This window comes from Microcaecilia unicolor, chromosome 1 (assembly GCF_901765095.1).
Source record: "Microcaecilia unicolor chromosome 1, aMicUni1.1, whole genome shotgun sequence".
Lineage (NCBI taxonomy): Eukaryota > Metazoa > Chordata > Amphibia > Gymnophiona > Siphonopidae > Microcaecilia > Microcaecilia unicolor.
Window position 1 is genome coordinate 211,367,265 of NC_044031.1, and position 15,134 is coordinate 211,382,398.

The window sequence follows — 15,134 nt, forward strand, 5'->3', positions numbered from 1 at the left end:
CGGTATAATCGAAAGCCGAATTTGGACGTTTTCAACTGCACTCCGTCGCGGATGCGGACAAAGTTGATGGGGGCGAGTCGAAGGCATGGTGAAGGCGGAACTGGGGCGTGGTTATCGGGCGATCAGAGATGGGCGCCTTTCGCCGATAATGGAAAAAAATATGCGTTTTTAGCGAGAATTTAGGGCACTTTTCCTAGACCCTGTTTTTCCACGAATAAGGCCCCAAAAAGTGCCCTAAATGACCAGATAACCACTGGAGGGAATTGGGGATGACCTCCCCTGACTCCCCCAGTGGTCACAAACCCCCTCCCACCACAAAATATGCCGTTTCACAACTGTTTATTTTCACCCTCAAATGTCATACCCACCTCCCTGGCAGCAGTATGCAGGTCACTGGAGCAGTTATTAGGGGGTGCAGTGGACTTCAGGCAGGTGGACCCAGGCCCATCCCTCCCCTACCTGTTACAATTGTGCTGCTTAATGCTTATTAGTCGTCCAACCCCCCCCCCCAAACCCACTGTACCCACATGTAGGTGCCCCCCTTCACCCCTTAGGGCTATAGTAATGGTGTAGACTTGTGGGCAGTGGGTTTTGAGGGGGATTTGGGGGGCTCAACACCCAAGGGAAGGGTGCTATGCACCTGGGAGCTGTTTACCTTTTTTTTTGTTTTTGTAAAAGTGCCCCCTAGGGTGCCCAGTTGGTGTCCTGGCATGTGAGGGGGACCAGTGCACTATGACTCCTGGCCCCTCCCACGAACAAATGCCTTGGATTTATTCGTTTTTGAGCTGGGCGCTTTCATTTTCCATTATCGCTGAAAAACAAAAACGCCCAGCTCACAAATTGTCGAATAAAACATGAACGTCTATTTTTTTCGAAAATACGGTTCGGTCCGCCCCTTCATGGACCCGTTCTCGGAGATAAACGCCCATGGAGATAGACGTTTTCCTTCTATTATGCCCCTCCATGTCATCAGCTCAGCCACTCATGCACAGAAGAGACTGAAGAAGGGTCCAGTGAAACAGGAACTTTTACACCAGTACTTTACAACAGCCTGATTCTACCAGAATTTCCCAGTAAAGCCTTGCTTTGATTCTCCCTGCACTCCTTAGTGGCATGACATACACTTACAATTTAACTCTATCTTTACTGCAAACTCAGACATATAATTGTGTGAGAGAGTGATTTTCTCTTCAGCACAATTCAACGCATCTCAGTCTCTGTTCCAAAGAATAGCTAAATATTTAATTTGTTTTGGGAACCCCTATGCATTATTTTTGGCATGCTAGGCACCGTGGATATATGTGTAATTGCTGCATATATTATTCTGCGTATTTCAAATAAATCATAACGCCTAGGAGTACAAGGGACTTGTATCATGAATAAAAGATGTACATAATCTCAGAAACATAACTAATGACCTTCCAGGCTGTGTCTTGTGCCTTGATTTATTATGGTTTGGGCCATAAATGTTTTGATAGCACTATGGTCTATAAGGCATACCTGGAGAGTTGCACAACAGGACAATTTCTGTGCTTCATTAAAGATATTTAAACAACATGCCCCTATTGTTGTCTCCTATTAAAAATTAAGCATTGTTTTACTTGTAAAAATAGCTTGTAGCATTACCATCTGGCCATTTCACAATATGATACACAGCATGCATTAGCTTGCTGGTGAATAGTGCATAAATTAACACATACATCTGTAATCTGCTAAAAATACTACTGTGTGGATGTGTGAACCAAATCAGTGGCTTCACCTTTTTTTCAGCTATCACCATCATTTTTGCAACTATCTGATTTCTCAGTTCCACAGTGCTTCAGTTCATTGCTTTCATTTTCAGAGAATTATATTAAAAAAATCATTAAGTAAGGAGGAAGTATTAGGGTTCATAATCAAAAGAAAAAGACATTAAAAAAATGGCATAACTGACGTACAGAAGTGTTTCTCACTCGAAAATGTATAAACCATATAATCAAACATTAAAACAAAAAAACTTAAGCTCAATATTCACCAAAAGAAAACTTTTTCAAAATGGGCGTGTCAGGGGCGTGAGATGGACAGTGTTATGTGGTGCACATTTTTTTCCTGATAACAGATAGCAAATTTATTTCCTGGTGCAGGAAAGAAAAGCATCATGATTTAGACCTGCTTTAAAAGTGACTAGCTTAAGTCCCAACTTGTCTTTGGACCCATTTGTGATTTTGCTGAATTGGAGAGTGGAGAGGTGGATTTAGTCATGTTCTGAAGCAGAGTGGAGAGTTGCTGAGTGGTCTGTTACCTTTGTTTGTTTGCCCCAGGCTAACCTTTTGACCCTCACATATCATGCCTTGCCTCCTCTGTGTCTCACCTCCTCAAGTCCATGCCCACATTGGCTAGCCCCACAGCCACACCTGCCCCTTGCTCTGTATCTCGTCCCCTTCCCTCACCAAATTTAGGCTGTTACAGACAGATGATCAAAAGCCCCGCGCTGTTCCAAACAGCGCTCTAAAAATAGCATGCAATTGTCTCTGATCATGGGGTAGAAGTGCAAGAGAATTGTGCCTGAGCATGCGCTCAGCACAATCCTCTCGCACTTGTTTGACAGGTCTGGGCTGTCAAAATTCCAAACCTGTCAAACACAGGGGCTGGAGGTCCATAGGACCACCAGACCCCAACTATCCCTGCCACGAGAAAAGCAAAACGGGGGCTGGAGGTCTGGTGGACCTCTGGTCCCCCCGACGATCTGCCCCCCAGGTTCAGGGATCTGCCCCCCTAACTCCCCTCAACATTTAAAAAAAAAAGTCCCTGGTGGCCCAGTGGGCAACCAACCCCCCCCCCCCCCAGCGACAGGGGGGCTGGAGGTCCGCTGGACCTCCGTTCCCCCCCGACACAGTTCAGGGAGGGCTGGAGATCCGGTGGGTCTCCAGCCCCCCCTAATCCCCCAGCATTGGCAAGGGTCCCTGGTGGTCCAGTGTCAATCCACCCCTCCCTCCCTCCCTCCCTCCCTACCTCTCTACCCCCTACCTTGGGTTGGAGGAGGGATGTAGCCTGCCTCCCTCCTCTTCCTTCGACGCCGCAAAATGGCGGCACCCAGCCCTGCCCAGTGTATCCTGGGATGTGCTGGGCAGGGCTTCACACCATATAAGTCTCCCTTATAAAAAGCATTGATAAAGAAGGCTTAAAGAGAATAGGAAGATAAACTTGCCGTGGAAACCAAAACTCATAGTATATCAGAAGCTGGAAGCCTGTAAGGGAATCTGTGGGACCATTAGATCAGGAAAGAGCAAAAGAAGCACTCAGGGAGAACAAGGCCATAGTGGAGAGATTGGATCTGTGCTTCAGTCTTTATGGAAGAAGATTTAAAAGATCTACCTATACCTACAATGGTTTTCAGGGGCGATAATGTGGAGGAACTAAAAGAAATCTCAATGAACTTGAAAGATGTAGTGAGTCAAATTGACAAGTTCAAGAGGTATAAATCATGTGAACCGGATGGTATACACACCAGGGTATGAAAGAACTCAAACATGAAATTGTTGATCTGCTGCTAGTGATCTGTAACCTGTCATTAAAATCAGCTGTAGTATCTGAAGACTGGAGGGTGGCCAATGTGATGCCAATTTTTTAAATGGGTTCTAGAGGTGATCCAGGAAATTATAGACCAATAAGCCTGACTTCAGTGCCAGACAAAATAGTGGAAACTATTATAAAGAATAAAATTATGGAACAGAGTCAGCATGGATTCAGCCAAGGGAGGTCTTGCCTCACCAGTTTGCTTAATTTCTTTGAAGGCATGACTAAACATGTGGATAAAGGTGAGCCAGTTGATGTAGTGTATCTAGATTTTCAGAAAGCTTTTGACAAGAGAGACATGAGAGACTCCTGAGAAAAGTAAGGAGTCATGGAATAGGAGACAATGGCCTTTTATGGATTAAAAATTGCTTATTGGACAGAAAACAGAGGTTAGGGTTAAATAGCCATTTTTCTCAGTGGAGGAGTGTGGAGTGCCACAGGGATCTGTACTGGGACCGGTGCTATTTAACATATTTATAAATGATCTGGAAATCATAACGAGTGAGGTGAATAACGGCCCTATTTACTAAGGTGCGTTAGCATTTTTAACAAGCCTACAATTAGCACACACGCTAACAGTGTAGGCGCCTACAGGAATATTGTAGGTCCAAACACAGTTAATTCACATGCATGGTTAACATGTGTTAAAAATGTTAACGAGCCAATAACGTGGCTTAGTAAACAGGGCATTAAATTTGCATATGACACAAAAATATTCGAAGTTGTAAAAATGCATGCGGATTGTGAAAAACTCCAGGAAGACCTTAGGAAACTGGAAGACTGAGCATCCAAATGGCAGATGAAATTTAATGTGGACAAATGCAAAGTGATGCACGTTGGGGAGAATAATCCAAATCATAGATATCTGATGCTAAGGTCCACCTTAGGAGTCAGCACTCAAGAAAAGGTGTCATTATAGACAATACCCTGAAATCTTCTGCCCAGTGTGTGGAAGTGGCCAAAAAAAGCAAACAGGATGCTAGGAATTATTAGGAAAGGGATTCAAAATAAGACCATTATAATACCTCTGTATCACTCCATGGTGCGACCTCACATTGAGTATTATGTTCAGTTCTGGTCACCGTATCTCAAAATAGATATAGCGGAATTGGAAAGGTTTGAAAGAAGAGCAACCAAATGATAGAAGGGATGGAACTGCTCCCATATTTGGAAAGACTAAAGAGGTTAGGGCTCTTTATCTTGGAAAAGAGATGGCTGAGGGGGGGATATGATTGAGGTCTACAAAATCCTGAGTGGTGTGGAGTGAGTGGAGGTGAATCGGTTTTTCATTTATTCAAAAAGTACAAAGACCAGGGGACACTCAATGAACTTGCATGGAAATACTTTTAAAATAAATATGCGGAAATATTTTTTCATTCAAAGAGTTAAGCTCTGGAACTTGTTGCCGTAGGATGTGGTAACAGTATCTGGGTTTAAAAAAGGTTTGGACAAGTCCAGGAGGAAAAGTCCATAGTCTGCTATTGAGATGGGTATGGGGGAAGCCACTGCTTGCCCTGGGATTGGTAGCATCGATTGGCACTACTACTTGGTTTCTGCCAGGTACTTGTGACCTGGATTGGCCACTGCTGGAAACGGGATACTGAGCTAGATGGACCACTGGTCTGACCTAGTATAGCTATTCTTATGTAATTATGTTCTTATTTTCCTAGACCTCACTGACCAGAAATTTTTTACTAGGTCTCACCCAGCCTGCCATCACCCACTGTCATGCCCATTTACTTGGTGCCTTCCTTATCCACACCTCATACATTATTACTTTCCCCACTGCCGCCCAGGGCCTCTAGAACAACATGGTTCAGTTTTACACCATCGACCACTTCTCATTCACTGGTGTTATCGACTGTACACTCATCATACTCAGATCCCCCCACCCCCCTCGGGAACACAAGGAGACCTATAGGAAGAGAAAAAACATGCAAATTGTATGTGATGCCCAGGGGGAGATTGTGAACATCATCGCCCTGGACATCAGTACCTGCGGTCCACCTATAATGCATATATCCTGCAGCATTCAGGAATTTACTGCAGGTTTGACCAAGGGGAAATCACCAGCAGCTAGCTCCTAGGTAAGCAGTACTGGGATTCCTAACCCCCATACCCACCCACTCCCCATTACGTTACCACGGTCCCTCCCCGTTACCACGGTCCCTCCCTCAATGTGCTCCCAGAACCCACACCTATGAGTCGCACTCAACAAGGTCTCCATACCAGCCAATCCACACCCATGTCTGTGATTCCTGCTCCCTCCACTTGTGGCAGAGACTACCCCCTTGAACATAGCTATTGACTCCCATTGTTCACCCCCCCCCCCCCCCCCCCCACAAAATGAGGTAGAGGAGGAATATAACAAGAACCATAAGAACACCTACACCATTACTTAGCAGACATTTGGCCAGCTCAAAACTAGAATCAGACGTTTGAGCTATTCTGGAGGGGAGCTCCTCATCATAGGTCCTATTGGGTTGCTCAAAATCATTTCTGTTTTGAGTACTGAAGTTGTTGGTTACATCACAGTTCAAAAGACACTAGTAAATTTTGTTGATGTTTTTTGCTTATGGCTTCCATTTTGCCTTTGTCTTGTAACATATTGTGAAAATGTTTTACTTTACAGAACTGTGCTGGGAAACCAGGCCTCATCAAAAGTCTAAAATGTTTTGTTGTTGTGGGCGTAGCCCAGATGGTTTTTGGCCTAGCACACCAAAATTTGGAATGACCCTATTTGCACACATCTCTGAGCATACAGCTGGTTTTCTTCTAGAGTGTACCAGCTGATAAGCAAATGATGTCACTTTGACTGAAAGGGGAAAAGCTATTTTGTGCTGGAACTAGGAAAATAAAACCAGGAACACCCCATTCTGATGTGTTAAAATACAGAAGCTAAAAGGGTCTAATTTAGCAAATCCAGCTGCTAGCCCAGTATACAATATGACAATTTCCGACGTGTTAGGAAGGATTCTATCTGCATGTCAATGTGCAGTTATGGAAAGCTTCAGATGAAGTGAAAAATGCTATGATTACTTCTTATTTTTTCTGGTGAGGACAGGAAAAAGGAAAATCAAAAGTTTGCTACAATGTGGCCTCCTAAAGTGTTAACAGCATGGTTGTGGCTGCTTATTTCATGATAACAGGTTTCCATAAGATCAGTGAGGTTAAGATTTAATTACTTGCCTTTTCCAAATCTGAACTGAAGTTGCAGTTCATTGAAGAGAAACAGAGAAAATGACAGCAGATAAACCAGTCTACCTATCCATATCTCCTCTCTCTCTCTTCTTTCTTCGAAAATATACATATTGAGGTCTATGAGTCTATCTCTTTATGCTTTATGATGAAGACCACTGACCATTTTAGTAGCTGCCCACTGGACCGACTCCATCTTGGTCATATCTTTTTGAAAGTGTGGTCTCCAGAACTGCACACGGTATTCTAGATGGGACCTCACCAGAGATACAGAAGCACTATCACCTCCTACCCACTAACCACTAGGCTACCACTAGGCTACTAGAAGTAGCCTAGTGCAGTGGACGTTGATCCTGGGGAACTGAGTTCGATTCCCACTGCAGCTCCTTGTGACTCTGGGCAAGTCACTTAACCCTCCATTGCCCCTGGTACAAAATAAGTACCTGAATATATGTAAACCACTTTGAATGTAGTTGCAAAAACCTCAAAAAGGCGGTATATCAAGTCCCATTTCCTTTTCACTTTTTCCTGCTGGCCATTACTCTTCCTATGCACCCAAGCATCCTGCTGGCTTTGGTTGTTGCCCTTTCTACCTGCTTGGCCACCTTAAGATCGTCAGAAATGATCACCCGCAAGTCTCGCTCTTCTTTCGAGCAAAGAAATGCTTCTCCTCCTAAATTGTACTGCTTCCTTGGGTTTCTGTAGCCCAAGTACATGATCCTGCATTTTTTTGCATTAAATCTTAGTTGCCAATTTCTGGACTATTCTTCTAGTTTAGCTAGATCCCTCCTCATGCTATCCACACCATCAGGAATGTCTAACCTATTACAGAATTTTGTATCATCTGCAAAGAGGCAAATCTTACTCAACTACCCTTACACAATACCACTCACAAAGATGTTAAAAAGAATTAGGCCAAGGACCGATCCCTGTGGTATACCACTATTTATATCCTTTTCTTCTGAGTGAAATTCATTTACTACCACCCTCTGTCTTCTTCCACTTAACCAGTTTCTAAACCAGTTAGTGAATATTTGATCCAGGCTCAGTTTATTTATTAGTCATCTATGTGAAACCTTGTCAAAGGCTTCATTGAGATCTAAGTATACCATGCCTAGTGCTCCCCAAAATCCAATTGTTTGGTCACCCAGTCAAAGAAGTTAATCAGATTAGTCTGACAAGACCTTTCTCTAGTAAAACCATGTTCATATATTATAGTTATATCCCTGCCTTCTGGGTTTAAGCCAGGGGTTCTTAACTAATGGTGTCCGCACCTCTAAGTATGAAAAGAGGTCTGATGGGGTGCAGAGAGGAATCTTGAAATGTGAGACAGTTTATTGAAACTTTCTAGACAGAGAGAAGGCTTTAATTACGAGCGTTTTCAAAGGCATTTGCCCAGAACAGAAACAAGTTGTGCTGCCAAAAATTCAACCATAGTTTCAAGCATTGGCTGACGGTAAAAACATCAGTGATGCTGTCACTAACAGGGATGAAACTTTAGTCTTTTTTACGTCATTTGCACACCTCTCCAGGTTTCACTGTCATATCTCCGTGATGAAGGCTGTGACCCAATGAATTATTGTTGCAATGCATATGAATGATTTTCTTGTAGGTATCATTTGTAAATAGTCATTTTGTTCAACAGCATTATGTACAAATTGACTAGCTTTGTAGGTTTAAGTGTGGCATTTTTTAGTAGTACAACTGTGTACCACTGTAATTTTAGTGATATGTTAGCAGCATTGCTAGTGCTAACAGTGACATACGTAGCTGTCAGTAGTCACTAGTGGACACGTGGTTTAGAAAGGGGGTGCACTGGTTTCATTGATGAATTAATGGAGTGTGGGAACCCGAAAAGGTAAAGTACCTCTGATCTAAACTGTACCTGAAATGATGGAGGTTAAAGTGACTTGTCCAAGGTTGCAGAAAAACAGCAGTGAAGATGTAGGCTATGAACCTTGGCTTTCAGCCTGCTGCGTTAACCACTTGGCTACTCCTCCATTCCCATGAACTTTGTGCAGCCATAAATAATTTTAAAAAATATGCTGACTAATCAAAATGCTGATTAATCTTTTTCTAATGTGACTAGCCGGGGGGGGGGGGGGGGGGGGGGGAGGTGTTTGAACATGTTTGAACCAGGTCTCTGCATTTTTACATGGCAGACATCTCCTTATGGTTTTGAAGCACCAAATCTGGTGGCCAGCAGCAAGCAAAGAAAATGAGAAACAAGAAGGAGAGCTAAGACAATCTGCCACTTCTCAGACCCCATTAAGAGTCGTTAAAGCCAGCTTTTCTTTTTCCAAAAATAGTATGTTTAAAAATTTCATAAAACTAGTCCCTGTGACTCTATATCCTTATTAGGCTAAGAGTTAAATTTTCAGTATCCTATCTAAGTGATAATCTTTGAACCTACTTTTTAGCCAATACAAATCCAACTGAGAGCCAAACACAAATTTGGGGGTAATTCTATAAAGTGGTAGCTAGAGGTAGGCTCAGAATAAAAAGAGGCAAAGAAAAGTCACATCAATAGTCCAAAACGCCCAATAAGAAGCAGTCAGGAGAGCCAACCAGTGGCTGAGCAGTAAAAGAAGTTTATTAAAAAAAAGCACTCTTTCGTAATAAAAGTGTTTTTATACCATCTTACCATGCAAACTTATTTATAAAAAACTCAACATGTTTCAAAACACTTGTTTTGATGAAAACTTGCTAAGAAAAGCTTTTCTTAGTAAGTTTTCATCAAAACGAGTGTGTTTGACTGGGTTTAGAAGCCACTCACACTGGCCTTGAGAAGTTGGTGGAAGCAACCTTTACACTCTGAGGGGTTCTTTTACAAAGATGCGCTAGCGTTTTTAGCATGTGCATTAAATATGCACGCGCTAAATACTAGAGATGCCCATATATTCCTATGAGTGTCTCTAGCATTTAGTGCACGCTAAAAATGCTAACGCACCTTTGTAAAAGACCCCCAAAATGTTTTAAGGTGTCTCACATGTTCCTATAATAAGGACCAAATGTGCCCCTGACACAGGCAGTCTGCTGCTGAAATATGTTGAGCTTTTACTAATATGTTTTTATGGTAGGACGGTATAAACACACTTTTATTATAAAGGTTGCTCTTTTTTTAATAAACTTCTTTTACTTGTCAGCGACTGGTTGGTTCTCCTAGCTGCTTCTTGACTGCCTAGAGGTAAATGCCACTTACACTGTCAAAGACGCCATCAACAGGTGCACTAGCTTCTATTTTATGAGATAGCGCCTATGTGCCGTAGCGCCTAACTTCAAGGGCAATGGGTGTTCCAGTTAGGAGCATATTTTATAAAATATTATAAATTACATGCCTCACTTGATGCTTCTAGGTGTGCCAACTTATCACATTGTATAAGGGCACTCCTGCACATGGGCGCATCAATGCCAACTTATGCTAGTATTGTATAACAGAACCTTGGCACCAAGATACCGTTAAAGAATTCCGCTAAGTGCCTGGACTGAGGTGCTAATTTATAGAATTGACCTTAAAATACCTTAAAATTGTATTTGAATACCAGCTTGTTAGGTGATGTGATGACGAAAAGTATTTACATGCTTTACACGTGTACCTTTATAAAACTTGAATGTATGGGCTGGCATTCCCCTCAACCCTTTTCTGTCCTGGGAAATCCCCCTTTGCTATGGCTGCTAGAAAATTGTGCACTTACTTTTGGTTGGCTGAAAATCCACACATAAAAATTCAGCCAGTCTAGCCACATAAACCCTGGATTTACCTGTGCACTTTTTGATGAATTCTTTGAAAATTTACCCTTGAAAGACAGGTGTTAATTCTGTCATGCATAATGGTTTTAAGTCCCTTGCTCTTTATCATGACTCTGGCTCTATACCTCTTCTCTGAATGCACATCCTGATAATCTATTTATTTCTGTATTTTTATAGGCAGAAGGTACCAGGCTTCAGAGAGAACTACGAGGGTATTTAGCTGCTATCAAAGGTAAGGACAAAACGGGACACAGGCCCGGTTCAGACCTTTGCTGTCTGTCTCGCAGGAAACTGATATATAAAGCATTTTCTCAAGACCACAGGCTAAAATAAGTGGTTTATAATTGCCCTGAGAGAAAATGGATGAAATGGACAGTAACATATATAAATGGCATGTTTCATCTTTTGGAACTACTCATATTAACGATCGATGATGATGTTAATAGTGATGTAATAATAGGACATAACCACAGCTGACAGACACCTGATGCAGCAGGAGAAAAAGCACTAACAACAAGACAGAATAATACTACCCCCCCCCCCCCTCCCCATCTTTGCTGATTCCTTTCTCTCCTACCTTGCTTCCATGGTTGCATTGTATTTCTCTTCCACCTCTAATTTTAGTCTGTAAACCGCCCTGATTGTTATGTACAGAAAAGCACGTTATAATAAGAAATTAATAAACACAATCATAGTTTAGGTTAGGAAATCTTCTGGAGGGTCATGTGATACTCTGAATACAATTGGCAGTATGAAAGAGGCGATCTGGTTGCAATGCATATAATCTCTTTTTTTTGAAAGGGCTTTCATTACTCTGTAATAAAAATAAGGCACTAGGAAAGGAGAGGTGGGATATTAAAATGAGTAAATCAGTGATCAAGAACTTGAAAGGTTTGTTGATTTCACTAATATGAGGTCTATCATATAGATTCCCCAGACAACCAGGCCTCAAGAAAAGCTGGATGTGATTAAATAAGAGGATGTGAAAAGCCTAGGGAGGCCCAAAAGTATAGAATATGTAGAGGAAGAGAGGCAGAATAATTTATGACAGAGATATTATGGAAGTGCATTAAGTAATCAAAGCTCTTGAAACTAAAATTGACAGTATTAGTGGAAAAATGAATAAAGAAATGGTTGTGAGAGGTAATTGAAAGAATGACAGATGAGGAAATGTCAGTCAGAAAAGTAGATAATAAGAGTGAAAAGATGGATCTGAATTTTAAAAAGTAACTTTCCATTCAATAACAGTGGGTTTGTCTAAGGGTATAAAAGGGAGAAATCCAGAGACATTCATGGTGACTGTTATGAAAAATGTTTTTCATTCTGAATTTGATCTAGAAAATCTGATGATGAAAAAAAAAAAACACACCACCTCCCATACAATAGCCTTTCTCTCTCTCTCTCTCTCTCTCTCTCTCTCTCTCTTCCTACCCCCTCTTTTGCCCAAAGGAGGAAGACTTCAGATCTTTATCATTTGCCGTTTTAAGTTATAAAACAAGGTCACCATTCTAAAGATAAATATTCATACATGTAATTGAAAATAGCCCTATCCATTGACAAGCAAGATTGAGTTAGACACACAAGTGGATGACACCAGGGCTGAACTGCTATGCCACAGCTCAAAACTTAGTGTAAAGTTCTGAGCATGAGTTGCCCTTCCCACACCCAGCAGTCTCCTCAGCTCATCAGTTTTGTTTCTTCCACTCTGCCAAATGGACGTGTAGCAAAGCTTTCCCAACAAATGTGCTTCTTTTGTTATTTGCATTGTTTTAACAGTATACTGTCAAAGTTCTTCAATATTATCAGTTCATGGGTACTGCAACTGAGTTTCTATTTTTCAAAATGTCATCATTTTGGTTGTACTCAATTTGTTTAGGAACTTTCCATCTTGAAGACCTACAGCTGTTCTGCTTTAGCTGTAGGATCTGTCATGACCTGGAAACAAAGAAAAGGCGACAGACCTGGACTCCAGTTGGTGAATCGCAAAAACCTTATAAGGACATGACACAGCCCTTGCTTCTGCAATTGCACACGCAGCAGTAGTCTCTACTTCCACTTTAAAGAGCGACAACCAGACTGCAGAATAGGTGCAAAACATGCTGATTATAACACTCTGCTCTATATGTACCGCATTGTTTTCATCGTGGATTTGGAAGATAGAGACCCCTGACACAGCTGCAGTTGCTGAAACACGGGCCATGTCAGGTCCTTCTAAATAAAGATTTTGTGGTTTACCAACTTGTGTCCATGCCTATTGCTTTTTTCTTGGTTGTCTATTTAATCAGGGCTGGCTCAAGGCATGGACCAGGTTAGGCACTGACTCAGGGCACCAAAAACCTGCCTTACCTGCTTAGCCTTCAGAGTGTGTTTTGCTCTCACCACTGTGCTCTCACACACTGAGCACCCCCTCTTCTACCCTTGGTCCATGGGCGGGAAGGCATCACTCCTTCTATTTCACCCTCAGCTGTTTGGCTCTCCCTCACCCCTCTCCACTAGCCTGGTCTACCTTAACATTTATTTCTCTCCATCAACAGGGATACACAGATGCTGCCTGATCTGAAGCCTTTCCTCTGATATATTTGGCCTGCACTGAAACAGGAAGTTGCATCAATGAGGCAAGGCACACCAGTGGAAAGGCTCTGGATCAGGCCACTGGCAGCATCTGTGTATAGCTGCAAAAGGAGAGAGGGAAGTGATAATGTAGACTGGGGGTGAGAGAGAAGGGGAGATGACAAACTCATGGGTAGAAGGGGCGGAAGGAAGGGAGAGTGGGGAGCTGGACCAGGGGGAGGGAGGGCTGGAGAGGAGAAATCCTGGACACTGAAGTGGAGAGGAGGGAGAGAGAGAGATGCTGGACAGTGGGTGGGAGGGAGGGAAGAGAGATGGAGAGATGTTGGTGAGAGTGGAGGGAAGACAGAAGGAGAGATGTTGGACTTGGGGTGGAAGGAAGGAGAGATGAGATGCTGAACAGGAAGAAAGAAGGAGAGATGTTGGATCATAGGATTAGGGCGGGAAGAGAAAGGGAGAGATGCCGGACCATGGGGGAGGGCAGGAAAGTGTGGGGGGTAGAGGCAAAGGGATAGGGATATAGGCTATAAGGATGGGAGGGGAAGAGAGAAGAAGACAGAGGGAGAAGATGCTGGGCTATAAGGGTGGATTAAGGGGGAGGGAAGAGGAGGGGAGATGTTGGGAATGGTGGAACAGTGTTGGAGAGGCCAGGGGGTGTCAAGGAGATGAGTGAGAGGAGGATAGTGATTTCAGAGGGTAGAAATGCAGCAATGGTGAGCAGATGAAAGATGGAAGGGAATAGGATGGGAAAGGAGTAAGACAGGAAATGGTAAAGTTAGGTGGTGAGAGAAGGAGATGGGTCCCGGGGGTGACAAGGACATTAGTGATTCCCACTTGCTTCTGCTCCAGCAGCTGCCTTATATAGCAGCTTGAATATTTAAGGTGTAGTACTGAGATACTACCACTAGAAGTTAGGGTCACCATTTTGGAGAAGGCAGTCACCAGTACAAGAGTGAGTGGGTATTGTTCCTGTCCTCATTGCCTTTGGGATGAGTCGGGGTGTGCGGTCGACTTTGGTGGTGGTGGGGGTGGGGTAAGCTGGATGGTTGGGAATCGATGTGGATTGGCAGGTGGGCTGGCTGGTTGGATGAAAGGGAGCTGCGAGGGTGGGGAGAGGAGAATTTCTAATGCAGCAGGAGAATGCTGAGGTTGGGAGCTTTAATGTGGGGGGTGGCACAGATACAAAAAGTTGCTCAGAGTGCCACAATCCCTTGAGGCAGCCCTGTGTTTAATAGTGGGTGGACATTCACCCTTTTTTCTGCTACCATTAACCACCATGTTTGAACATTGATAGTCTTCTGTGCAGAGGCCCAGAGCTATGCCAAATCCTGTAAACTTCCACTGCACAGACATTGGGCCCACCTATTCCTTCCTTCTCTGCGCAGCACCAGCAGTTTCGACACACCTGTACAGCTACTGCAAGCTTATCTCTTCTAACAGGACATGCTCCATTGCTACAGAAAGGATACCATTAATAGGAAAACTTCTTTTCAGTTGGAAATCATATCAATACTACTGGCATAATAACAGTGAGACTTCTTTCTTCAAACTCAGAAGTTAGAGTGTTTTCCTTGTATGCCTGTTCACTTCATCTTATCTCACATGTCTTTCACTGTCATATATTGCTTGATTAGTGCTCTTAATCTCAGCCACACTTTCCTTTGTTCATATTCAGTGAAGTATCCTATGATGTGGATAGATTACATTTTCTTTTAGAATGTTAAATTAGATCAAGCACACCTACCATAGTTACTTGCATATAGGTTGCGAAATGTAGGAATTTTTTGAAAATTAGAATGCAAGCCAAGTATTTCCCCTTCCCCTCACTACCGACCTACCTTGGGTCAAGCATCTCCCCTTCCCCTCCCTATTTCTCCCCCCCCCCCTCTTCTGGGGTCTAGCATCTTATCTCCTGTTCCATCCCACAGTCCCATGCCCAGTGTCTTCTCCCTGTTCCATTCCCCTTGCGAAGCTCCTGTGATGCATTTCCGATCGGAGAAAGTTGGGAAGTGGCAGCACTTGAGCATGCATCAATATTAGAAGGTCCCATTCTGACACAGAGC

The 15,134-nt window shown here is 43.1% G+C and overlaps 1 protein-coding gene across 1 annotated transcript in view; it reads left to right on the forward strand.

Annotated features, from left to right (window-relative positions):
- AMPH (amphiphysin) overlaps positions 1–15,134 on the forward strand; it is a 296,706-nt gene that overhangs the window by 143,492 nt on the left and 138,080 nt on the right. Inside the window, exon 3 of the mRNA XM_030207529.1 lies at positions 10,681–10,735. Coding sequence (XP_030063389.1) covers positions 10,681–10,735 — 55 coding nt within the window. The remainder of the gene's footprint in view (positions 1–10,680; positions 10,736–15,134) is intronic.